The 26,898-nt window shown below is 43.3% G+C and overlaps 1 protein-coding gene across 2 annotated transcripts in view; it reads right to left on the reverse strand.

The window, feature by feature from the left end:
* Positions 1–26,898, reverse strand: part of SNX30 (sorting nexin family member 30) — a 258,667-nt gene that overhangs the window by 69,582 nt on the left and 162,187 nt on the right. The window contains exon 3 of one of the 2 annotated variants that reach the window (XM_069238619.1): positions 15,665–15,775. The exons of the other annotated variant lie outside the window; for it this stretch is intronic. Coding sequence (XP_069094720.1) covers positions 15,665–15,775 — 111 coding nt within the window. The remainder of the gene's footprint in view (positions 1–15,664; positions 15,776–26,898) is intronic. 2 annotated transcript variants of the gene reach the window in all.

A 26,898-nucleotide genomic window follows, 5' to 3' on the forward strand; every position in this document is an offset into this window, starting at 1 on the left:
TGCAAGGAAGTGGTCCACATACAATGACAAATTTTCATACATTGTCCCACAGCTAGATATAATGGGTCTACCCAGAATGAAAAGAAATTGCTTCGATTGAACTGAAGAGCAAATTTGAAGAGAGTGAACAGAGATTTCTAAAGAGAGGATACAAATATTAACAAACAAAGCACGTTAAAGAGGTGGAACAAACATCTATCAGATTAATTTTGACATATAGTAAATCATACAGATAGTAAATTCATATAGAATCACAAGATCTTAAACATTCTGAAAAAATACTGGAGTCTGATTAAGAAAGATCCAGATGTTGGTAAATTACTAGCGTTGCGATCGGATGTTACCTATAGAAGGGCACCCTTGCTCAAGGGACATCCGGTAAGAAGCCACTTTAAGCTAAAAACATCATGTAACTCGTTACAAGAGAAGAATAAAGGTGTGTGTGCTGTAACAAGTGCAAGGCATGTCGGATTGGTACTAAAAAGAAGGAATTTCTTGACTTTAAAGGAAAGAACATCCCTATAAAGGAGAGGAGAACATGCGACACCTCCTTCGTGGTTTACATAATCGAATGCCTCTGTGGACTGAGGTACGAGGGGAGTACAATTTGCCCATTGAAAAAACTGCTATAAGGGCAGTCCAAAAGAGACGTGAGCTATGCCATGGCGAAACATCTGCAATGTCATGATGGGGCAGATTGGTCACATATGCATTACTATGGTGTAGCCTGTGTGAAAAAAACCATGAAAGAGGAGGTGATAGGATGCTCAAACTGAGACGCTAGGAGTCAAGACTTATTATCAGACTCAAAACAAAAGTGCATTATGGATTGAACGGGGACAAAGAAATGAATAGCCATTTGTATGGTTCGAACAAAGATGTGTTTCATGAAATCAAATCGAATTTTACACATATACAAATACCCTTTACAACATGCATACTATAAGTAATTTCCATCATGAATTATGAGATCTGATTTATTCATAAATATGTATGAGATAGGAAATGGTTATGTTTGTCTAACAGCAGTTACTTAGGTAGAGTTGAGTTATAGAAGTTATAGGTGATTAATAAAGCGATTCAGATGGACAACTTTCCCAATATGGAGGAGTGTGTTAACCCTGGTCAGAGGGGCACTGGCCCACCAGTGGGGTCTCTGACTGGTGTGTGTGTGTGTGTAAGGATATATATATAGCGGACCAAATGTTGTCATTTGACTGTATGTTAATGGTACTATGCCCGATATGCTAATTGGTAAAAATGTAAACAAAAAAGAAATAAAACATGATCTAGCTGCTAATAATGTAGTAATGCATCCATGGTACTAATTCAGACCAGTATGTAACATCACATTAGAACCCATAGGTTTTATCAGACACCTGGGAACGCTATCCTATGAGACATATTGGGACAAAACATGCCATCATCCATGCTTTTATCCATATAAGAGACTGAGAAAGTTTCCAACCACATATGTGATTTCAAAAATGAGTAACAGTACAAGTATCAAGCTAGCACAAACTAACAATGTTTCGGATCTGTGGTAGAATACTAAATTTCTGGGGGGAAAATGTAATGTACTGCTTCGTAAATAGCTATCTGATATTTTCAATTTTGGTTTGTCAATCAACTTGTATTATATGTTTTTTTGTTTTAAAAATGTTTAAAATGATTAGAACTACATATCCCAAAACGCTGCATAACAGCATATCATGGGATACTATAAATGGTTGAGATAGAAAATGCACTCACTAACCGTAATCAATACTTCTCTAGTCGAAACTCATCGGTGATGGTGTTTGTTTGCTCTGGTGACTATTAAACAAAAGTATCAAGTCTCTTGGAATGCTGTGTTTCCATTTGGTGACTATATTTAGAGATTATGTAGGTATCTTAGAGTCCATAATGTCTTTCAAGAACAATGGCAGGGCTTTCAGCTCATCAGACACTCTAGTATGGCTTCATGTGTGATCTTCAGTTTTGCTGGGCCCACAAATGAGGAAGGGGTGAGGAGCGTGCAAGATTATGAAGAAAAAAAAAAACTTTCCTATGAAGTACTGTTGGTCTGGCAAAATTCTGAAATATACCAATTTTAAGGCCATTCCAGGTCAGTGATCTTATTTTTCTCATTTGTTCCAGAATCATCCGTATGTGTTGACATAGTAGCCGACGGAAAATCATGGCTCTTGGGTACTGCTGGGAGGAGAAATGTCTAGTAGGTATTTTGTGTGCTCTTTCGATCTCAAAGTTCTTCATGAATAGGATTCCTAGGGCAGTGGGAATCTCTGACTCCAGAAAGGCTACACAGGAATCAACAGACTTTTCTTAGTCTGGAAAGCCAAAGATTCTTTGGTTTCCACATCTGTTCCTATTACCTAAATATGTTATCTCTTTTTCGAGTGATATTAATCTCTTCACTAAGCTAACTGATTTTTTAGTTAAGGTATTTTGTGTATCTTTACTCTTTCCAATCCTTTCTTCGTCATCCTCTAGTTTGTTAGATAGCGACCTGACATCATAACATAGACCTGATAGCTCGGTTTGGGGAGATTCAGAGATGGATTTCGCTGATTGAGTAATAATCATGTAGTGAGTTTAGGAGTTGGATGATGATTTCCGTATTTCCTGCAATTTCACTTTCCCCAATAAACAGGAATTTCAGCACAGGAGGTTCATGCTTCGATCTTTTCTGGCCCACTTTCTGGTCTTTGAAGTTACTGTGTTCGCCATCTTTGAAATCCACCATTTTGTGAAGCTAGTGAGTTTGGTAGTAGGGTGAACAGGCAATGAGAGATCCAAGGCAGAATGCCAAGATGTAGAATAGTGCAGATCTGTAAACTGATGTAATCTGGTGCCAGCTCAGGGAACTGAGTATTACTCCGCTTCACACTCAGTGGTGTAACGCTGTACACCACCAACCCTCAGGTGATTAAATATAGCTGACAGAGCCTAGGGAGTCATATATGCATCTGATTGTCGAACAGAACTGCGCACAGATTGATTCATTACAGAATGACCCAGGTATCAGAAATTAATTCTGGAAGATTTACAAAAAGTTGTGGGAAGTCTTTAAGGGGTCAGAAGCCCCCAGTACAGTTCAGAGCAGCCCAAGGTAATCCTGGATCCAACGGCACAGAGAAGCTTGCACAATGCACAAAATTCAGCGGATATAAAGGAGGGGCTGAAAAAAGTTACTAGAATGTTTTGGACCTTAACATTATTTTCCTTACTTATTTGATGTTAGGTACATCATTTGGTGAAGGCCTAGCTCCAAGGACAGTGGAGCTTCTTCCAAAGGAAAATGTTGGTTTCAGTTAGTTGAAATGCTACAAAATAGCCCAGGATTTTCTGTGCCCCATATTGTTTGGGACATCAACGCATAGTGCTTAAAAAATTAAGATTACAGGGAGTAAGGATACCCAAGCAACCCCAGTCTAATTTCATTATCAGTTCCTGGGGTACAATGAGCTACTGGACCAACATCTGAGCAAGTAAATAAAAAAAATTACAAACACAATAAAGCTGAATATGTTTGATTTGTCTTTTAAAAACAGAGATAACTCAGCACTGACTAAGCCATTAGGTCTGGCTTAATGCAATGCCTTATGGCAGCTGCATCTACGCATAGCTTATACATGTTAGCACATTAAAGCCAGGCCTATTGACTTTGCCAATGCTTATTTAACTACAATGAGTAGTCTCCCAACACTTGGACAGTGAGTATAGTGAATGCAGTAAGCACACCAGGTCAGGGGGCTTAGGGACATAAGGGATTGTCCCCTTCACAGAGCAACCAAATAATATCATTTACCTGCTGCAGCTGCATCAGCTGGTGGTTCTGTTTCATGGTGGTAGCTGCTGATGGTCAGTGAAAGGGGGTCACACTAATTACAATGGTACAGCGTAAACCTGATGGATTTCAATTCCAGCTCCAAATGAAGATGTTTCACATTGATAACACAGCCAATACCAGCGGCCCCCACGCATAACTCAAGGGGAGGTAAAGGGGAGGAAAAGGGGTGGAACATACACGAGGTATAAATAAAAAATAAAAAAAGTACTTAGCTTGCCTCTGTCTTTGCCCCTCGCGCTCCTCTTCTTCTGGTGTTCCAGCATTCACTGCTGGGACACCAGGACAGGCTCCCCAGCAATCCTGTGACTGCTTTCATGCAAAACCTTCTAGGAAAGGAGTGTCAGGATTGGTCTGAGAGGCAGTGACTGCTGCTCAAACACAGCCCCGGTGTCTGTGCAGTTTCTCCAGCCCAGCTGTTTAACACAGCCAGGCTGGAGAAACTAAAGTGTGTTGGGCCGGCTTCAGACGGCCGGCCTAACACACAAGCGCACTTAGGTGCACTCTACCCACCTCCCGGGGTCCAGCCCCACCCCTCCCTGCACTGCTGGCTGAGCTAAAAGCAGGAAAATAAAATGATAGTAAACTATTGCTTTGTTTTTCTGCTTCTGGCACAGCCAGTGGGGCGACGCTCCTTTGCCATAGCAAAGGAGCCGCACCTGGCCAATCCCCATGACAGGCCCTTCCACATACATGAAATGGTGGATCTTTAGCTCATAGAAACAGAACAGATGCTATGATAAACCCTAATCACTGTACCTGTGTGTAAGCTTAACTGCCATTGTTGCAAATATTATATTACATTACATTTACTGCACACAATGACATTGATTTATGAAGAAGTTGCCCAACTTTTTCAATTAATCAATTGTGTCTGAACACTGCAACTGTAAGGCTGGTCATCAGCAGTAGAGACACACAAGGGAAAATGACCCAAGCTTCACCCCTGGCGAAACAGACAATGAGTCATCTCGAAGAGCCTGCTTTCCACATTAAAAGCAACAAAAGAAAAAACAATCCACAGTTTTTTTCTGCGACTCCAAATTTCGGCATGAGAGAAACTCTGAATTTTTACAGACGAACCAGAATCGGATGTGAAATTGTTGCTATAAATAGCAAAAATGAAAACAAGCATGATGTGCCAGTTTAATAGCTGTATATCAGTCGGTTTGTTTGAACAGGAAACTGTTCTTCTCTTGAAGGCAAATGCAACTGAAGCACAATCTGTATTAAATGAACAAATACAATAAAAGATCTGTTCTTAGTGACAGAGTGTACAGAGTGTACTTGTACCTTATACCAGGTCTAGGTATCCCCCATTAGTGTAGTGTAGGCAGTGTCTAGAACCCAGGCTCTCTAGAGGTAGCTGTGGATGAGCAGCAAAGACTTATCTAGGAGACTTGAAAAGCTCATGCAATATCACTGCAGTCACATAGCACTTATAAACAGGAAAGAAAACACTTTGTGTTAAAAAAAAAAAATAGAAAATGTGTTTTATTTTAGGGACACAATTACCAAAAAGTACTAGAGAGGCAACCCTCCAATAGAAGGTAAGTAACACACTAGATATGTACATTAGTGTTCAGAAATAGGCATAAATAGCAATAGAAAACAGTGCAAATATCAACAGACAATAGTGACAATAGGGAGAGCCCAAACCATACACTAATAAAAATGGAAAGCGAATGCAGGACCCCCACCTAGGTAAGAGGAATGTGTAGAGGGGAGCTGGAGGAACTAGGGAACCCCAAAGGTAACTACCACAGTGTCCCCCAGAGACCAGGAAAGAAGGAGTAAGTTACTGGATTTTCCCCAAAACGACTAAAAAGAAGATAATGCAACACCCAGACAAGACTGCAAGAAACCAGTGGTGGATTCATGAAGAGTAGGTCCTGTGGAACAAGGGCACCAAGTCCAGAAGTCTCAGGAGTGTCCAGTGGTGGCAGGAGCCACTACCTACCCATCTGTGGTTGCAGGAGTTGGTCAACGGTAGGGCGAAGACGGTCAGCAATGCAGCCCTGGAGCCGGAGAACAGTTCCTGGGGGATGCAGTTGACATCCCATGCCGGATGGAAGATTGCAGTCGGTTAGTGGTGTGGAAAGGCCATCAACAAGCCTTGGCAAAGGCAGAAGTCGCGATGAAGCAAAAGTGGAGCTACTGGCAACCAGCAAGATAGAGGAGAACTCAACCTATGGGGGGAGTCCTGGAGGCACCCTCAGCAAGCAGAGAGTCCACAGAAGAAAAAGCAGGGTCACAGGAGACCTGCTGGACAAGGAACCAGAAATCGCAGATGAGCCCACACAACAAAACTGAAGAAGGGTCCCACGCAGCAGGAGAAGCACGCACCAACTGTGATGCAGGATCCACGCAGCTCAGGATGAGAGGAGATCCACACAGACAGTCGTAGCTGCAGCTGGTGCCTGCAGATGCAGGGGAGTAACTCCTTCACTCCAAGGGAGATTCCTTCTTCATGCAGACTGAAGACTTGCCGCCCTCAGAGGATGCACAGCCGGGGAAATGTTGCAGAAGCTGGAAGGAGCTGTGGAAATAATGTTGCAAGCAGAGTCTTCATCATGGTTGCAGAGTGTCAGTTCCTGGAGGGTCCAGTTGCAGTTCCAGTAGCCAGAAGTCAAAGCAGAGGTTGCAGAGGAGTCCTGCTGGAATCGTGCAAGCCGAGTCTGAGGACCCACCCAAGTGGGAGACCCTAAACAGCCCTGAAAGGGGGACTGGTCACCTAGCCAGGTGACCACATATTAGGAGGACGCTCTGACGTCGCCTGCCTGACCTGGCCACTCAGATGCTCCCACAGGGCATCTGCCGACCTTGGATTTAAGATGGCAGTATCAAAGGACCCTCTGGAGGAGCTCTGGGCACCACCCCTGGGGTCGTGATGGACAGGGGAGTGGACACTCCCCTTTCCATAGTCCAGTTTCACTCCAGAGCAGGGACTGGAGGTCCTTGAACTGGTGCAGACCGGTTTATGCAAGAAGGGCACCAAATGTGCAATACAAAGCATGCCAGTGGCTTGGGGAGGCTACCTCTCCCAAGCCACACAACACCTATTTGTAAAGGAAGAGGGCATAAACCCCCCCTCTCCTAAAGGGAATCTTTTGTTCTGCCTTCCTGGGCTAAAGCTGTTCAAGCAGCGGGAGGGCAGAAACCTGTCTGAGGGGTGGCAGCAGCTCGGGCTGCCCGAAAACCCCAGAAAGCTGGTAGGAGCAATGCGGGGGTCCTCTAAGGAGCCCCCAGAGTGCATGGAATCATACTTCCAATACTGGCAACAAAATTGGGGTATTACTCCGACATGTGTGATACCAAACATGCCTAGGTTCAGAGTTACCATTATGTAGCTGGGCATAGGTAGTGATCTATGTCCAGTACACGTGTAAAATGGCATCCCTGCACTCACGAAGTCCATGAAAATGGAGCTGGAGTTTGTTGGGCACCTCTGCTCATGCAGGGGTGCCCTCACACACAGGTACTTACACCCTGCGCTCTGGGCTAGAAGGGCCTACCATAGGGGTGACTTACAGTGACCTGGTACAGTGACCTATAGTAAAAAAGGGTGCATGCACCCTTTAATGCAGGCTGCAATGGCAGGCCTGCAGCTATTGCATGGGCTCCCCGTGGGTGGCATAATACATGGGGCACAAGGGGTTCCCCATGGGCTGCAGCAATGCCCTGGGTACCATACACTAGTGACTTAAAAGGGGGCACCAGTATGCCAGATGTGGGGGCCCAAGCAACCAATTTTTAAGTGAGAGCATAGTCGCTGGGGTCCTGGTTAGCAGGTTCCCAGTGAACACAGCCAAAAACACTCTGACAACAGGCAAAAAGTGGAGGTAACCATGCTAAAAAGAGACTACTTTCCTACATTGGGAATCAATGAAAGCAAACAAAGCTCTCAAAGGTGCTGACAGACATCACATTTTTGTTGGATTCAATTCCTTTTGAGAAAAGCGAGCAGACATTAACAGATTTTCAGGCTTGACTCACTCAACGTCAAGGGCAAATTTCTAGTGTTCCAGAGCGATGTGTTTGTTGTGAAATAGATGCAACAGAAAGTAGGTCTCCCAAGCCTGCACCACTCTTCAGGGGTAATATGTTTGAGCACCCAAGGCCTAACTCAAACATTGGGATTAGATACATTTAGTGCTTAATTTGAGCCGGTCGTGGGCACCAGCACTTATTTTTGAGGCCTGGCACTTATTACTCCACATCAGACATTTCCTGAGGCCAACAGAGGGAAAAACAGACAAAACGAAAAGTTGGAAGAAAATTAAATAAAGAAAACCTGTCACCAAGTGAGAAAGCAGACACCTGTAAGAATGGGATAACAGGCAAGGAAGTGCCTGGCAGTGAATTAAAGAGCACTCATGTGAATTTGGGAATGTGTACCCTTGCTATTCGAGCTCCAGCGTTTGGGCACTGGCACCTATTATTTTACAAATAACGCACTGGATAAATGAATTCAATACAGCTTCTTTCATAGGGCATATCTGATTACACCAAATATAACTAGAGATAGCAGAAATATATTGGAGATGCTCTGGGGGCGTAGTGGATCTAACACACGTTTTGGAGCTGCCCACCTTTGGGTAAATAGTATAACAATATTATAGGAAAATTGAAGTATCATAGCCTGAAGGCTGCATTCAGAGCTTCCTCAACAATCCAAAAAAAGGGAAATCTGGAGGCCAGGTTCATAGATTTAGTACTGCTGATGACTAAAGGGCAAATATCTATGGTATGAAAATCCCGACACCTACCCTCAATGGACTAAAGTGAATACACCAAATAGTTTGTAATAATGGTTTGATTCCAAAAATCAAATTAAGAAAATGTGTAAAAAAAAAAAAAAAAGAACAAAAAAAAAAGTTCAGCTTATATATAGAGGCAGAATGTCCAGCTAAAGGTATGATGTGAAATGAAACAATGCATCAATAACGCCTTAAATCGACAAATGTATGTACAGTAAACATCCAAACAAAATAGCATACACTTTAAAAAAGCAAAAAAAGGAAAATACAAAATAAATGTAACAGCAAACATGGGAACACACACAGTGTGTGTGGTTAAAGATCAGTGACTGATCACAAATGCTCCGATACTCTCAATAGTTTAAAAACAATTACGATCGTGATCTCCCCATCAATAATACTGGGTAATCGATTGATTTTTAACACTAGCCGCATGTGATCCTTAGGAAAATCATGTGACACACCAAGGAACGAACACAAGCAATGAGGAAAGAAAACAATTTAGTCTTCTACGGTAAAACCAAGTTGTTAGGTGCTTGTGGTAAAGAGTTAATCACTCAGTCCTCCTGCTTTTTTCCAGTTGAGGAGTCGGGATGGACACAACCACTATAGTTGCAAATCTCGTTGCAAGAAGGTGCTAGCTCTCACGGTCAACAACTCTACTTTCCGGTGGGGGAGGTGCGAGGGGGGGTGGGGGGGGGGGCACAATTGACTTTTGTACTAAAGGAGCAAAGTAGGCAGGGTTCTGACACTGAAGAGAAACTGGGTTGTGGGCCCAGAAGCACATACAATCACAATGGACCTATTCAATGTTTTAGATATGGCTAGTACACAAGCCAACTGGATGTCGGGCATCTGCTCAGCAAGACTGGACCAAGGGACTCCCAAAGGTGAATACTGGATACTGGTTCTAGCACCCCGGCCAGGGGGTGCTTTTGGTCCTGTGCTCACACCGTGTAACACAGAAATGACAGGGTACATGCACTGATATTGGGTCTTGGGCAGCCCTCCTCCTGTCTATCGTGATGGAGTAAGAAACGTTTCTGGGCACTTGGTGACCACGTCTAGGGGCTCTTTGGGCTAGCTAGGGTTTTCTGTACAAGCATTACCAGCAGCAACAGCGAACTCCAGCAGTTCTTTAGCACAGCATCAGTCTTAATCCTTCATTTTGAGGAAACAATATGCTTGAAGCTTCATTCAAGAAGCAGAGCAACAAGGTCTGTGTTGCCGGACATCTTTAAATTGCTATGATGGGGTTGCAGCATTTACTTACAGTGTTTATGTTTGGATAACAGCAATCTGGCATTCCACTGAAGCTTATTTTTTCAATTTGACAATCCAACCAGTCAAAGAAAGTTTGAGTAGGCCTTTTCCAACTCCTAGGATGTAATTTGACAATCAGTGCGGATGGTAGTTCAGGCAGGTACATACTCCAAGAGTCAGCGCTGGTGGCAAATCACACCCCACCTTTATATATTTCTTGGAGCTAAACTTGCAGCCAGTCTCTGTGGAGGTCTCAGCCATCCTCCAAATAACCTTTTCTATCTGTAATCCCTAACGTGCACAAAAAGGTGATGGCAGGTACTTATTGCAATGTTGCAAATATTAATGCAATATCAATCTGGGTGGGATTCATACATTTAAAAAAATAAAATACCATTACTACCTCTAGTGCACCCCCAAAATACATCTATGCTGCCACCTGCCTGGACTTTGTTAAAGGGTTAGACTGGGCTACCTCATCCAGTCTACCTGGTGAGGAGGCCACTTTTGGTTCACCCTTGTAATAGCATACAGTAGATTTGCAGTTGGGCACTAGTTTTTTTGGGATAAAGGGTTAGTCCCGCAGAATAAAAGGGAAAATACAGGGGGATCTTCCAGGAGAAATGGCTGAGATGGGACAGCCGAGACAGTCAGTGTCGTTATCCATGATGTAGGAAACAGTACTCTGTTGAATAGGATTAGATGATCCATTTTGCGGTAGGTGAAGACAACGAGTTAAATGGCTTACTTGAGATTGTGAGGTCATTAAGGAATTTAGTAGGGACACTCTTGGTTCCCCTTGCACAAACCTTTTCCAAGGCTGACAGCCTAAGGGTGCTCTAAGGCTCTGTAATCTAATAGACATTGAAAAACTAGTTGACATATACTCATGCAAGGCTTCAATAAAATAATCTCCTTATTTAAAACCCCTCCCACCTCATCCCCAACCCGCTTACTCTTTTTTTTTTTTTTTATGAAAAGCTCTTTTGTTCAAATTTTTTAAAGTGCTTTTGCAGCACTTTTTTAAAAAAATGTACTGATGTTTGATCGGTAAACAAAAAAAAGTAGCCCCTTTTGTTTCAAGTGCACGCATGTGATGGGACAGTTGAGTCATGTTGATTTTATGTTTTTTAAAGTCATGATGCAGAGCAGTCACAATGCAGAACTGCATGGCTAATAAAACATTGGCAAAGGTGAGACCTATTGGCTCTGCCAATGCTGGTTTTAAATATTGCCTAAATCATGTTACAACACTGACATTACTGTAAATTGGCAATACGGTCTTAACCAATACCCTACTAAACCACTGAACAGAAACGCCTAGTAAACTACTAAAAATTATGAAGCCCAAATCCAATCCAAAGCATTAATACCAGTAACATATAAAATAATTCGTAAAAACTACACAAACAGATGGTTAGCTGCCAAGAGGCAGCAACAAAAGAGGAATACTGCTTCTCACAAGTGTTTTATGGGCTAATTTCAGATTCTAGCTCTGCAATAACTAACAATGGTGGCAATAAAAACGTAGGCATAAGGCTATCTTCTGGCCCTGATATGTAGAATTCAAGATTACTGCTTATGGTGTGTGTTCACACCGCACCACCTGGCATGGTCCGAACCAGACCAACTACTGTGACAGTCTTAATTAAACGACAAATCTACAACCCCTGACAGAGGGAGCTTTGCCAACATATCATGCAATTGCTGGCACGAATAAAGGACAGGAAACAGGCACAGCCCGAGCTCTGTGCTCAGTTCAACCCTCAGTCTCACAGCGGTTCTTGTTACAGTAAACCCGGGCACGTTTCGCCACCTCCAGCTTCATGTCCACTCCACTCACCGCAAACAAACAAGCCTGTTTTTATGCATATTCACGGACAAGGCAGAACTCAGAGTCATAATGGGAACGGAACGAAAGGTCAGTACTTAAGCACGTGAATGAATGGGACGTGTGCTTAACTAGCGGCGCTGCGTGACTAACAAGTTTCTTCCCCTAGACATGGGCCACTCAGCACTCACTGCCTCAGACGAGGTGCTGAACACAAATCACTGGCCGCTCTCACTGGAGCGAGGCTGGCCACGCTCCAATGAGACGGAAGGATCTGTGTTACGCAACAGAGGCATGGGACTATGGGACTGATCAAGAAAAAAAACAGTCAAATTGCAAGCAGCAGGGTTGGTGGAACAAAACAAGCAACATGGCTGACAAAGACCCCCAATAAATAGATACTGTTCCAGGGCAGCCAAGAAACAGTTTCTCAGTAGCACAGAGTGGCACAGGCAGTCCTACAAACCAGTGTAAGACAGATGTATTAAACCCACATTACAATACTCACGCCAGCACATTCCCACTCTTTGCTATCACAGTCCCTAGATTAGGATTAGGATTTATGGGCAATATCTTTGCCCCTCCCCTTATCTAGATGATAAATACCTGACCCAATCCAGCATTCCTGTTTGTAAAATACAAACTGTACCACCATGGTTGAAAGTGAAGACTACATATGATGTAGGGTGTCTTAGAATGAGGAAGGGTAGGATTCGGGGTAATGAGGATTACCAGTACCAGTTGGTAGCACAGCAATATATGTTTGTCCTCTTCTCGTTGCAATTCATTTTTGTTAGCATTTATAGTTGATCTGAAATAGACAAATCATTATCCAACATGAGCTTCATAATTATAAAATTCGCCAAAACTCACCCTCTTTCCCAGCACCCCCCACTCCCTCCCCCAGAATACCGAGGTACACCTCTGTATTCTGGCTCTGAAGTTGTACAAATAAATGTCTTTGGAAAAGAATGGGAAACAGAAGTCTCGTTTTCCACCGCTGTATCTTTAGGGAAGTCCATCGGAGCCACACGTTGTCTCATGTTCCTCCCATCCCTGACCTCTGAAACCCATGCATCTGCCTCCATTATTCCTAAACTTCTTCGCACCAGCACCTCTACCCATATTTTTTAGAACTTTCTAGGGCACAGTCTACCCTTGTAAATCCCCTTTTCCATGGCATAACAAATATTCATCTCTTGCTCCTAGTCATTAGTTTTTGGCCTTATTCTGTTCCCCCTCCCGCAGTGCAGTGGTGGGGGAAAGAGAAGGGGGGATGGGTGGGCTGCACTATTTATATTCCGATGGCGTCTTGTAATCTTTGGATTACTCCCTCCCAGATTGGTTACAGTGCTGGGCAAGCCCAGACGGTATGCAGGAAAGTACCCCTTTGCCTGTAAGCACGCAAGAACCTTTGTTGCCTTTTTTATGCAACAGGACTCAAATATAGTATATTGTGTGGTATTTTTAATCTGAATAGGCGATATCATCATTTTATTGCTACTCCCCAGCCCCACCCCCCTGGGAATTGCAGGGCCTCTCTCCACACCTCCCCATCTAGCTCCCCTATGTCAGTTTGCCAGCATAACTGCTCAAAATACTCTCTGTATTTCTCATCAATGTGCTATATGTTTGGATGATCACCCTCTTTGTCATGTGGTCCTCCAGTAATCTACTTTCTAGGGGATAGCTTTCCAAGGTCTCCATACCTGCTGCGATCGTAGCCTGTAGTGCACGACGTAATTGAAGATATTTAAATATTTGTGTGGGCGCCATTTCATATTAAAACTGTAAGAACTATTCTGGAGTGCTCAAATGGTACAATACCATTGGCAAAAGACTGTCCTATTTTAGCTTGCTGTGGATGACACTGAGCTAATCCTATGCTTAAAAACTTTGCTAGAAAAACAGACATTTGAGGTGAGCAAATTTAGAGTGTCACTGGAGTTTCAGGGTGCTCTATATTGGAGCTGCTCTCCACCGAATCTTGGGAACTAACCAGAGTTCTCTTTTCTTTTTTCATAATTTATTCATCACTCTAAGCCTGAAAGGGTATTGTTTTGACTTATACTGGGCGCTCCCTTGTGTCTTAAAGCTCTGAAGAGCTAAAATGATAGCTAAACACATGTCAGGGGTCCAAAACTGTAATACTGTGCTGGAGTGGTGAAAGGCTTTTGTCATTTTACAGCTTGACATGGTTGGCACTGTGCTAATCCTATGCTTAAATATTCTGCTAGGAAAGCAGACATTTGAGGTTGGCAGATTCAGAGTTTCTCTGGTGTTGTAGGGTGCTCTATACAGGAGCTGATCTCTACCTAAATTTTGGAATTATCCTGAATATAAAACTCAATTTGTTCCTTAAGATTTTGCATTTCTCTGAATTACGGATGGGTTGCTTGATGGATTTAGGAATTATAGGGTCTGCGGATCCAAGAAAACCCAATACATTCGTGCTCCATCAACCAGACCTCCTGGCAACTAATAATGAACCCATCTCTGTTTTGCTCACAGTTCGGTTGCTCAGGGTACTCTGTTCACGGCAGCCAAGTAACCTCTATGTTGCGGGCCACAATTGCTAATAACTTTTATACAGGGCTTGCTACTGCAGTGTTTTTGCTCCCTAGAGGTAGCAGTTATCTTAAACTTGCATCCCACGAGCCCCATATTTTCATGTCTTATGTACTGACATACTTTACCAGAGCAGCTCCATACATACACTATTTCTGCTGCTCCCATGAGTAGAGATACATGTAAAGCAAGACATCAAAGTAAAGGAGTCCCATTCAGGGAAAGTAGAACACGAATGAGGAAAAGACATACCGTGAATTTGATGCAGAGATGTAAGTGAGCATCTGATATTATTTCAACCAGGTTCCCCAAGAAAACAAGATGGAGAGTTGAACGTAATGAATCCTCTCTGCGTTACATGTTGTATAAAAAAATATTTGCTGAATAGACAGCGAGCTTGTCTCAGACATGGCGGACTGATGTAAAATGATGCTGCGTATTTGATCTAGTGTATTTTATCATATTCTAAAGAAGTTTTCTTTCGGTAAAGGTTGTATTCTCATATTGAATCAGAACTACTTGTCTGTCACCTTCACAATAAAGGGCAGAGCAGGTACTAGCACATTTTAGCTTCAGTGAAGCAAGAAATTAGGCTCAGAATTTCACATAGGACGTTGCTAAAAATAATTCAAACTAGAAGAAAGAAAATGAACGACACTAAAAACGTGAAAAGGATGTCTGCAAATGTACTAAGCACTTGGGCAGGCCAGTATTTTCATGGCTGAATCAAGGTGACTTTTTTTCTTTTTTTTTTATTCCCACCCAATCGACTTCAAATGGACAAACCTCTATCATTTCTAATGCATTGTTTGGGAGCAGGTTCAATCTCAGGACTCTACAATGTGAGTGTGACGCAAACACAGAGAGGACCACTTGGGGAAAGAAAAGGAAGATCAGGATATCTGAAACTGAAACAGAAATAGAAGAAACTAGACCAAATAGAATTCACATACCAAAGGTTTTGGTAAACAATCTTATTTCTAGCGTGCAAATCCCTTTGCTAACCCCGTTATGTGACTGGAAAAAACTTTCTTGAAGCACAAAATGGGGTTTCCAACCTCAACCGAATCACAACTTGGAAGAGGCGTGGTTTAGGCAATCATTCCAAGTTATGAGTCAGTAAGGCATGTATAAATTACCAACTCTTAAATTGGGGTGATAACTGATTTACAAGATGGAAGCAGTCATCCTTAGACTCCTTCCACATTGGGAATCAGGGGCGCGTGCATTGGGAGGGTGTAGGCAGTGGTCGAGGGGACCACTCCCAGATCTCAGTTAAGTTTTTCAAAATGGAGCACTTTATCTGTTTTAAAGCACGCGAGAAAAGACAAAGGCAGTAAGCACATCGAATAAAATGTACTGAATAACAATCCATTCTGGGCAACTACCTACGGGAATGAGATGCGTGGGCTGCGATTCTTCGAGCTTAATCCTCAGCCAATCGAAATCCTGGTACCTTCTCCGTACCGAGTACTCCGGCAGGTTAAACTCTGCCCTGGTAGTCTAAAAATAGGAAGAGAATGAAAACAAGGTTAGACTGTGTTCTCTACTTCGAGGCCGAACGGCTTTCCTCGCTCCCTCCCTGGCAAGCCGCCAGCTAGCAGAGTTGCTGTGTGTGCACTGCACGCAAACATTGGCAAGCGCAGGGTAAACTAAGCTGAACCCCACGTGGAGGGCGCTGGCATGCTGCAGAGGAGCGAGGGAGCGGGAGGACGAACGGGGCGGAAGGTGAAGCAGATGACACAGTATCTGAGCTGGCTAGGCCAACTGTATACCATGCCCTTCAGCGGTATGACAACTATATATTTGTTTGGGCGCGAGTAACACTGCAAAATATATAGGCATGTTGGTTTAGTACCAATATATCACCAATAGTATGCCTTATGGCAGGCGTGGAGCACTTCGACTTTTATTTTAAAAATACTTTTCTCTGCTTCCTACAAACAATATAAAACAAAATAGGTTTTAGAAGGCCAACGGTGCACATCGAAGACTTAAAATGAGACCTTCGAAGCCATAATGTCACAATCTTGATGCACACAAATTGCTTGCACTCCCCACCAGCACATTCCACTTACAAGCAACGAAGGCCTGCAAATCTCAAATTCCATATCGTGAGATTTCATGGCCCTGGCCAGCTAAAACAATTCAGGCGTAGGTTTACCAGCTGTCTATGGCAGATCACCCGAGTGTCTAGGCATTTTATGTCCTCCACGTTATGGCCTGATTAACAAATTCCGGAAACGTCAAAAAACACCCGCATCATCAAGTCTGGTACGTTTTTGGCATACTACACCCTTCAAATTCATTTGCTCGCAGGGGACTGTATGGATGTAATGCCCGTGCAGACCTGGTGGTTGGTAGCACATGATGCTGTGGTGAGCCTAGCAGCAGTGCAAGCTTGTTTCTCGATAGCACGAGATGGGCATGAATGCTAGATATGCACCAGTCCAAAAAGTGTAACAGAAAAATAACAAAGTGCGTGTGACTCAAGCACAGGTGCTCCTGCCACTGAACTCTGTTGTTCTCAATAAATGCGTGAAAGACTAAATCAATTATTAAGTACGTGCATTTTCATATAGATGCTACCTCAGCCATCGATCAGATAACAACATGAGGAGTCTGGAATGTACTCCCTTCTGATCACGAGGAGAGGAGGGCTAAGACACCCAAAAGAGAGGCTTTCAACTGGAATATCCTTACAGTGGAGTGTTGAAATTAAGGAAATTATCTGGGACTAGGACTGAAACCAATACTTTATAGATATTATTTTGGTACATGGTTATACCCCTCCCAGCCACCCAAGCTAATTGCAAAAACAACAAACTGATGAATGGAATGTTTGAATTAATCTAACCCACTGGCAATCGCTCTGGGCTGCATCCCAACCCATTATTTTTTTGCTCACCATGCCACCTCAGTTTGGACCCAGACATATGAAAATTGGTTGTGACCCTGCTGCTTATGGGAACAGCTCAGCCTGAACTGTCAGACTAGGCCCTCCCTGAACAGGAACACAAGCAACCTACAAAGCATGTTTTGCCCTTGTTAGGGCTCCTCAGACAGTTATAGCTTGGTTCCAGTGGCAGAGTGAGCCAATAACCACCCCTGGGCATACCCAATACACTTAGTGCAGCAAATGCGAAAACAACAAGGTGATGGATTAATCTCAGCCACTGGCACTTGGGGCCACATTCCAATCCAAGCATTCCATCCCCAACTATGTTGTTTTTGCATTTGACAACCCAAGAATATAGTGCAGAAACATGCAGTTGAAAGGCGACTAGTGAGTAAGAAATCCAATGAGGACCATGGAAATGTATTTGCTCTCAAGGATTTAAACATGTGAGTATCCCAATCAATGAGGACGAACCTGAGACGAATGAAACACAGTGACAGAGACTAAAACAATATTTCACTAGCGGAATCGGGGACACAGGGAAAAGAGTACATGTATTGTCTCAAGCAGTGTTCCTCAAGACCTCATGGAAAATTTAAGGTGACAGAGTCCACTCTCACAACATGAAGGTACCAATGCTATGATACCACACATTGGTCTAAGAAGAACAAACCCATAGATTTAGCAGGTGGTGTTTTGATCGTGTCATATGAGAACCAGCCAAGTCGAAATCTTCACTTTTCTTAGCTAACTGAATGTACTGACACTTTAACAGTGAGATTTTTAAAGTATTTTTTCTGTTCTTGGTATATTTCTGATTTGAAGCCTTGAGGAAGTGCATTCAAATGCAATGAAACGTGCCAGTTGTGCTTACTTTATTAATAATAAAAATATGTGACAGAAAATACACAACTTTAGATGATAAATTTTGAGGTAATCTTTGAGTCCTTTACACATCCATAGATTCTAATTTCTAATGTATTATGTGCGATCAGTTTTGATTTAACTGACAAACATTGGCTAATAAAGCATTAAGATCTACTGATCACTATTTCAGAAATCTGTGAAAATGTATGCCAGAAGTTTTGATAGCTGGTTCCCAACAGGAATAGGTACAACCAGAGAAAGAAAAGCAATGAAAGTCTAATAAATAACATACACTCGGAACCAGCTTTATGAAGGGCAAGACTTCATAATATCTTTACTTATTACCACATAGGATACAAAAATCATATGAAAATCAAAACTTACGTTTCTTAAAATGTACATCAAAAACGAATAAAATTACATTTATTTCCAATGCCACACCTTCCTCCCATGGTAGAGTCAAATACTTTTATAAATCTGAGCCTTAGCTGTAAAATGGTAGGGGTTGTAACAAACTCACCTCACATTTTGGGCACTGTCCTAATTTTCTCAAAACTGTACAGGTCTTGGTTGCGAATGTTTGCAATTCAATTTAAGCTACGGGGAGAGGGACGTGGTTCACGATCTTAAAAATTTCCCAAAAGATTTCACAGCTAGCTCTGCTAGGATGGTGTTGGGTGATTTCAACTTGTATCCCATACAGGTTATTTATACGGAGATAATGATCTCTTTGGTATAGATCAAATACACCTCAAAAACTCCACTCAGTGGAAGATGCTCAACTTGATTTTAGAAACATTTTAGTGAACCTATTAAATAAGGTAGATGTTAGCCATGGGTCACGAACTCCAACTTTCAGAAGGACAGGTTCTAGCTCAATTAATTCATTATATATTTGTCTCTGTTTGCGTATTCTCTTCTCGAATTAAATTTGACATAGTCTGGCACACTCAGAGCGATCACAATCCTATCCTGGCCATCTTCTGGTGGTCTCAGACAACTGCCAAGGCTGACAGCTTACATAAGGAACAGTTAACTTCAAAGATCAGAGGAGAAGGTTAAAGTGGGCAAAAGGTGATTCCAGCCGATCTTAATCTTTACTTGCTATCTTCTTTTCAATTTGATTTTAATACTTGCCTTGATGAAGGAGCTACTGACGCCAATAACTTGGCTGCCTACGCCAATCTTACTGGATATTTGAAGGCTGCTCTTACCTCGCCCAGTGCAGTGTATCTGGCAGCACCATCTAAATGGTTCGACAAGGCATGCTACCAGGGCACAGAGTGCTCATGGCACTCTGCAAAAGCAACATTCTAACAGTGAAGCGTTAAAGAAAACAAGGGCTACCTATTGCCTGGCATAAAGTGAAAGACAAAGGTTTTTTTTTTTTTGAATGAGCTGTTGGACAACCTCTTGAAGGCTTGCTCCTCCAGGGACAGATTGGTGTTATGGAGGGTGGTGAACCACCGTCTGTTCTGCTCAGAGAAGGTGGCAATGTAGACCCTTACTATTACCCCTCAGAGATGGCTCAATCATTTCATGGCTATCCATGATGTTGAAAAAGGCTAGTGTTAGAAACGGGGTTTCTGGTTGGCTAGGGTATGCACCTCAGCCAGGCAGAACCCACCACTCTAGTCAGGCGAGGGAGTTACACACCCAAAATAACTCCTGCTCATCCCCTTGGTAGGCTGGCATGAGCAGTCAGGCTTATCCCAGAGGTCATATGTAAAGCATTTGCACAACACACTCAACACACGTGACACAAATACACCACAAAGGAAACACAACAGCAAATGATCTAAAACTAACTGTATTGCATAAAACATCATTAGACCAAACACAATATGTATCAGTAATACCCTGCTACACAAGCAGTTGTCAGAACATCACACAGGTTACTAGTACTCTGTAAACATAAGCAGTAATCAGGTAAACATATAGGTTACTAGTTATTCTGCAACACTAGTAGTAGTCAGGTTGTCATTATCACCAAAAATATGCATAGAATGGAACATTCTCATATGGTAGATCATCATTCATCCCCCAAAAATGCCCACATCATAATAAACATGATACAACATCATCATGAATGCACATAAAATGCAACATTCCCTGAATGGCAGATCATTATTATCCCCCTCCTAAATGCCCTTATACAGAGAAAATATCAGGTCCTGCATGCCAAGACAGCATCAGGAATGCACATCCCCCTCAGGCACAACAATGCAGCAGGTAATAAAGAAAAGAGAAAGGGTCGTCTGCCACCAGAACGTATAGGCCCAGCGCCCCTGGGCTCCTATTACAGGGAATGCGGTGATCTGGGACACCTGAGTCCCACTGTAGGAGCTCCTGCGCTCCGCCTAGGGCAGTGGGGTAATCAAGGACGGCTGGGCAGGCAAGGACCTCCATTGACGTTTTCCTCCCTGTCCTTCAGCCATAGGATCGTGCTGCCAGAGTTATATGAGGGGCCTACCCTCACTGGACAAGGCCCCCCCTCCGGTGCTTGTGCGGCAGGGGACAGAGTCGGGAGGGGGAAAACAGTTTACTTGGAGGGCGACTCCACTCCTCACCCAGGTTCTGCCTCAACTCAGTACCCCTCATCCAGACGGGGACCTCAGATGAGGCTTCCCTCCTGTCTGGCAGGGCATGGGACGATGCTCGTCTCTCTAGTGTCTCAGGAGCCTGCACGTCTTCACCTACCCCAGTGCTGCGGGCGGGCCTCTTCGCTCGAAGCCCTGCCTCTGTTCAAATCGAGCCCCATGGTCTTCCTGGCACCAGGAGGGTTCTTCCCTATCTCCAGAAGGGAGGGGCAGCACGTGGGTGCAACTCAGCAGCTCCCGCCCAGATTCCTCAAGGGGCGAGCTGCCTGTGCGTACATGGCTCAGATCCAGGCCCTCAGGGCCGGTGGGAGAGACAGAGGCACCGCGCTCATCTCCTGTCCACCTCTCAACCGGTGATCCATTCTCCTGGGCTGCGGCGGTAAGGGTACACCAGCTGGTCAGAGCGCCACGTCCTTCAGGCTCCAACAGCTAGAATAAGTGCCTGTTGTGCCCTGGGAGCACTACATGGAGCGCCCATCCGTGCTACGATGGAGGGGGCTCCTTGTTCCCTCTTTGGCGATGGGGGAGCCAATCAGAGTCCACGGGCACTCCCTGCGCCCATGATGATAAAAATGAAGTGCTGGGTATGCACTGTAGTTAGTAAAACGGGAAGTGCTTTGGACAGGCAATACAACACTCTCCACATGCTATGACAGCAGAATATGGTGCCTCCCTTGCTCTTTTTTAGGAAGGTGACTGCAGTGTGGGGGGGACACACCATCCAGCCCATGGAGACTGCAGTGGGGGCACAGGGCTGCAGGGCCCCAGCAAGCAGGCCAGCACCAGGGTCCAAAGGTGGTGGCAGTCCCTCTGGGACCTACCAGGTCACATGTCAGCACAACAGCAGAGCAGGCCGAATGAGGTCAACAGTCAAAATGGGGAGCACCCTGTCTTCCATTCCAGCGTTTTGTGACCCCAAGGCATCATGGTAAATGCAGTCATTAGCACGAATTTGAATAGAGTTTTGAAAGTTTTTCACCATAAGTTGGTGCGGCGAGTGCCGTATCTTCGGACACGTGTTTCTGGCTATTTGGCCGTCATCAGCGACATTTCAAGCAACCCCGCCAGCTACACGTTGCTCTTCGCTGATGACGGCCAAATAGCCAGAAACACGTGTCCGAAGATACGGCACTCGCCACACCAACTTATGGTGAAAAACTTTCAAAACTCTATTCAAATTCATGCTAATGACTGCATTTACCATGATGCCTTGGGGTCACAAATGCTGGAATGGAAGACAGGGTGCTCCCCATTTTGACTGTTGTAATTAAGGCTCCCGTGAGCCTCTGAGCTGACGAGCTCGGGTGAAGCACCTGTGCGCCTTCTTGAGTGGTACTTAAACCTGTGAATACTTTCAAGGCGACATTTCAAGCAACCCCGCCAGCTACACGTTGCTCTTCGCTGATGACGGCCAAATAGCCAGAAACACGTGTCCGAAGATACGGCACTCGCCACACCAACTTATGGTGAAAAACTTTCAAAACTCTATTCAAATTCATGCTAATGACTGCATTTACCATGATGCCTTGGGGTCACAAATGCTGGAATGGAAGACAGGGTGCTCCCCATTTTGACAGGCCCAATGAGGTCCCTAGGCGATTCCTTCCAGCAGCATCCAATGTCCAGGTCATTAGCCCATCAGTGTCTAAAATTGTGGGGTAAAACCCCCCTGTAATTATACTCATTTTGTGCAGCCTCCACAAAAGGGGAAGAAGGGTTCCAACCAGCACTAACGGGTTCCAGGACTTGTCCCCTTTCTCCTCCAGCACTGGCTCCAGACATCAGCAGGGGGTAAATGAGCCCTTTGTGTGAGGCCAGGGTACAGCCTTTAAAGATGCAAGTGTATACGCCCTCTGCTTTTATAGTTATCTATTTGGTTGAAGGAGGCGCTTAAACTCAGAGTTATAATGCAAGACTGTTTGGACCAGGACAATATAAAAAAAAAATCTCATGGAACTGGATAGACCTGAACTCTTCAGAACCCGATTGTATTGTGAAAAGGGATACTGCCTGGCTGAAGCACACCTTTTTACTCCAGGATTGCAGAGGAGCGAGAAGCCTCCACACTGATTGAGCGCTCGGTGTGCCACTTCATTATGCTCAAATCAGTTTGTGGGAAGCAACCTTATGATGTCCAGCTTTCACCATGTCTTTCCAGGCATGCGACCCCGGGTAGGTGAGACGGCTGGACTTGAGGAAGACATCAATGCATTCTCCTTTGATCTGAGGGTTACGCGTCCCTAAGATGCCTGATTTCCACCTGGGATGGGCGACCTATTGGGTGTCTGACCTTGACGATTAGTCTACGTACAGTAAGTGACTCTTTAGCATGCACTGAACCTTTTTTTAGGAGAAGTTACGAATCCCGGTCCTGATGAAGCGCCACTGGATCATGTCGACCCTTTAGTGTTAGGATTGAGTATTTCTCTTCCTTTCCCTTGTGTAGGAGTAACGGTGGCCATTATTTCCTCCAAGTACTCCTCTAATGATTTTAATCTTGGCCTGACCGCATCTTTGAATTATTCAATTTAGATATTGGATGTTCAGAGCCAATTTTAACTCACTTCTCACTCTCCTTCTTTTCTCTTGTCAGCACGTACTGCAGATATCAATGGATCTGCGTTACCACTTTCGGTTTAGAGCCACCACCATTTGAGTGGTGACCCGTCAGATATTGCAGTGCCGGTCTGACGTGGAGTAAGCCCAATGATGATGCTTGGCGTCTTTATTGACGCATGAGGGCACTCCTATCAATACCGATACTTGGCGTCCTTTCTAGACATATTTTCTTGGAACAGTGTACTCTTTTCATTTATCAGCTTTCACCATAGGCTGTTGAAATTATTTAGGTTAAATCGGTTTCATCAATTGAGAAAGGGAGGTTGGACAAAAAGTATCAGAGTTACAAGTGTGTATTTGTGATAATATTTCCATTCCTGACACCTTACATATTATAATGATTTTCCCAGATTTAACTGTTTGACTCATCAGTACATTTGCCTGTTACGTTTACCTCGAAATTTCAGACAGGGGAGACCAGCACTCCTGTTCTTACAACTTTTACAGTCCCATATGGTGTGTTTTTTCATTTGTATTTTATCTGGTATGTTACATTGCCGATGACCACACCTATGTGCATTTTAGATTGCATTTATTTTCACTATTTGTTATAAATTTGGTCTTTTTTTCTTGATGAGCTCCTGACCATATTTTCTATGTTTCTTTGAGCGCAATTTTTTACTTTACTTATTCATCAACTGATGCATTTACTGTGGATATTTCTGCCTTTACTCAGTCATACTCTCTTTTTATGGCTGCACTGTTTTATTGTATGTACTTTTATGATTTTAAGATAAAATCAAATAAAGTTAATACTTGTACTTAAATACCTGAATAAAACCAATAATTAATAATTCATCAATTTCTTACAGTGCTACATAACTATCAATTCTAGTGGAATTTACTAATTCTCAAAGCTTTAGATCTTAAATACCATACTTAGCAAAAAATGTCAACACAGGATATACCACAAAGACAATAGTATTGGTTTAACATATTCTCATTCCAACATGACAGCGCCACATATCAAAGGAAACGCTTAATAGTGCAATCCATCTATTTTTTGGTCTTGAGTACTCTGTGAAAAAAAAAAAAAAAAACAGAACCTTTTTCTAGGTTCCCTCAAGTTGGGGACAAGCAATGGCCAGCTTACATTCAGGTGAGAGGACGTGCTAGTGAAGGAAGATAATGGAAGAACTCCCAATCTGAATTTCATATACAGGGTTCTAGCTAAAGAAGGACTTATATAATCGAAAAACATCTCAAACTTTCAATACCAGGAAGGAGCTAGGCCCACCGCCCAGGGTTGGAAAGGATTGCAGTGCTTCATAGAATGTTGCCAAAATCCTGTCTTCTCTTTAATAGAAGTGTTTTAGGAAATAGATGGAACATTAAACCAATATTCGCACAGCTCAATGTCTATCACAGAGTTCCTAATGTGTCCCCTCTAAGGGATCTTGAGTGCTTGTGGTCTACTGATAACACAACGGAGAGCCTCTGTACGGTTTCATCTCACTTGTTGTCCAAATACAAACCTAATACAGAATCCTCCTCAATTTTGTGAATGGAACAAATGACTTCAAGGCAAGATCTAATCTCAACAGCAACAGGGGAGGGCTCTGTGGAAGCCTTAATAATGACCTTATAAATGTATTATCGCCCTTACAAAGGGCCGATGTGTTGCAATGTCGCCAAAGTGCCAAACACAGCTATTGCCGACAATATTTGACTCAGCAAATCTCTACTTTTGGAATCTTGGGCCAACCATGAGTTGGAATCAAATAGTCTCATTCCAAGGTAACCAAATTCCGCCACTTTCTCCAGGACAACTTTACCTATTGTCATCTTACCTCTGAAGTTTTTATGGGAGTTAAAGGCCATAAATTTGGTCTTTAAAGTCTTATTTTTCAAAACGATGGGTGATACAAAATATGAAGAACCTCTTAAATAAAATGTTATGGTCTCTGTGTTTTTTCAGATTAACAGAGTATAAACTGCAAAAATGAGTGCTGGTACGTTTTGGTCTGCCATATCAGCGAGTAGTTCTCAACTTTATAATATCATATTAAATTAACCTAATTCAATTTACGGCCCAAGGCATGGCAGAGATGAGTGCCAGGCAAATGCACTTTCTGCTCTCTGCACTGCCACTCTGCCTAGAGCCACTTCCTAAAACAAAATGTGCCATGTTGCAGAATCCACCAACTCCCTTTGTCACAGGAGGCATGAAGGATAATTTTGATGTCACTTCCGAACTTTTAGGTAAAAATAAAATAACAATGAATAAAAGTGACATTTGAGTGCCCCAATTCGCTCTCACACCAGCCCTGATCACATGCATGTAAGATAGCAACCGATCTTTATCGCAAGGAAGAACTGAGCGATTAAATGACTTAGCAACTTTCCAAATACAAAGAGACTGTGAAGGACAGTGAAGAAAACACATCATCCTTGGTGGATCATCAGCAATTCACAAGGCAGAAGGTACCAGAGCCCTTCTGCAAAACTGAAGCAGGGCTAGTAGCAATGGCTCAGCCTGATCCATTAACTGAACTGAGACAAAGACACAGAAGAAGAGATGTCATAAGGCAAAGGATGGGAGATAGGTGGAGCAGGCCTAGGTAAATTCCAGCTGGAGGAGTGTGACAAGTTCTTCAGAACAAGGCGAAAGTGGTCAGCTTGTAAAAACGAAAACATTCTGAGATACGTGGACTCACTTTGGGAGATGTACTACTGGAAGAGCCCAAAAATTATCCAACAATTAATTTCAACACACCAAAATTGATCTCTGCACTAGTCTTTAGCTACACTGGACTTCTGCAACAGGTTTCTGGTAGACCTCCCACAGCATTCATTTTACCCACAAGCTAAGGTGTTAATTTCATCACCAGGATTCTTTATAACATTTCTAGGCATTCCCCTACCTCATACTATAACCACCAAACCCACTGCCAAACATATGGCCCTATATAAACTACTTATCTTAGTCTTCAAAACCATCTAAAGACTACCATCAATTACCTAGTCAAAATCTTCCCAAGGTACTCTCCGAGCTGCTCTCACCGCGTGCTCACTTCCCAACAATCTCCATTCAGCAAAAACTGCTATGCAAATTAAAAGTTTCATTTTTTAATTTTCTAGGACCACGTCACTGGAACTCACTGCCCATTGAGGTACACTCCAACTTCTCTCCTCAAACATATAAAATTGCTGTAAGAACCTGCCCTCTGAAACAATAATGAACAAGCATTTGCAATGCAATAGGTCTCGCACATTTCAAACAAGTTGTCATGTTTTTACAACAGCGCCCACGAGCAAAAAAACCAAGCATTTTCAATGCAACGGGTCTCGCATTTGTTCGAGTTAGAGCTATTACCATTGTAAAGCAAAACAAAACGCAGCGCGATTGCGCTATGTAAAATGCAGCGCGATCGCTCTGTGTGGAAAATAAACAGATAAAGTAGTCCGGACTCCAGGCTGAAAACATTGAGCCTCGTATGTTTTTGGTACTTTATCGGTGCTGTGTAGGTGGGCTAAACACCGGAAAAGGCATGACGTATGCAAGCCTTTAACAAATGAAAGCAAGCAGATTTTAAAAGGCAAGCCCACGAACCAATGTAAGTGGCTGACGTGGCATGGGTGTGGTTTCAAGCCCAAAGAGAGATTACAGAATGGATGGAGCACTTTGTGCTCGCCCATAA

Source organism: Pleurodeles waltl, chromosome 1_2 (assembly GCF_031143425.1).
Source record: "Pleurodeles waltl isolate 20211129_DDA chromosome 1_2, aPleWal1.hap1.20221129, whole genome shotgun sequence".
Lineage (NCBI taxonomy): Eukaryota > Metazoa > Chordata > Amphibia > Caudata > Salamandridae > Pleurodeles > Pleurodeles waltl.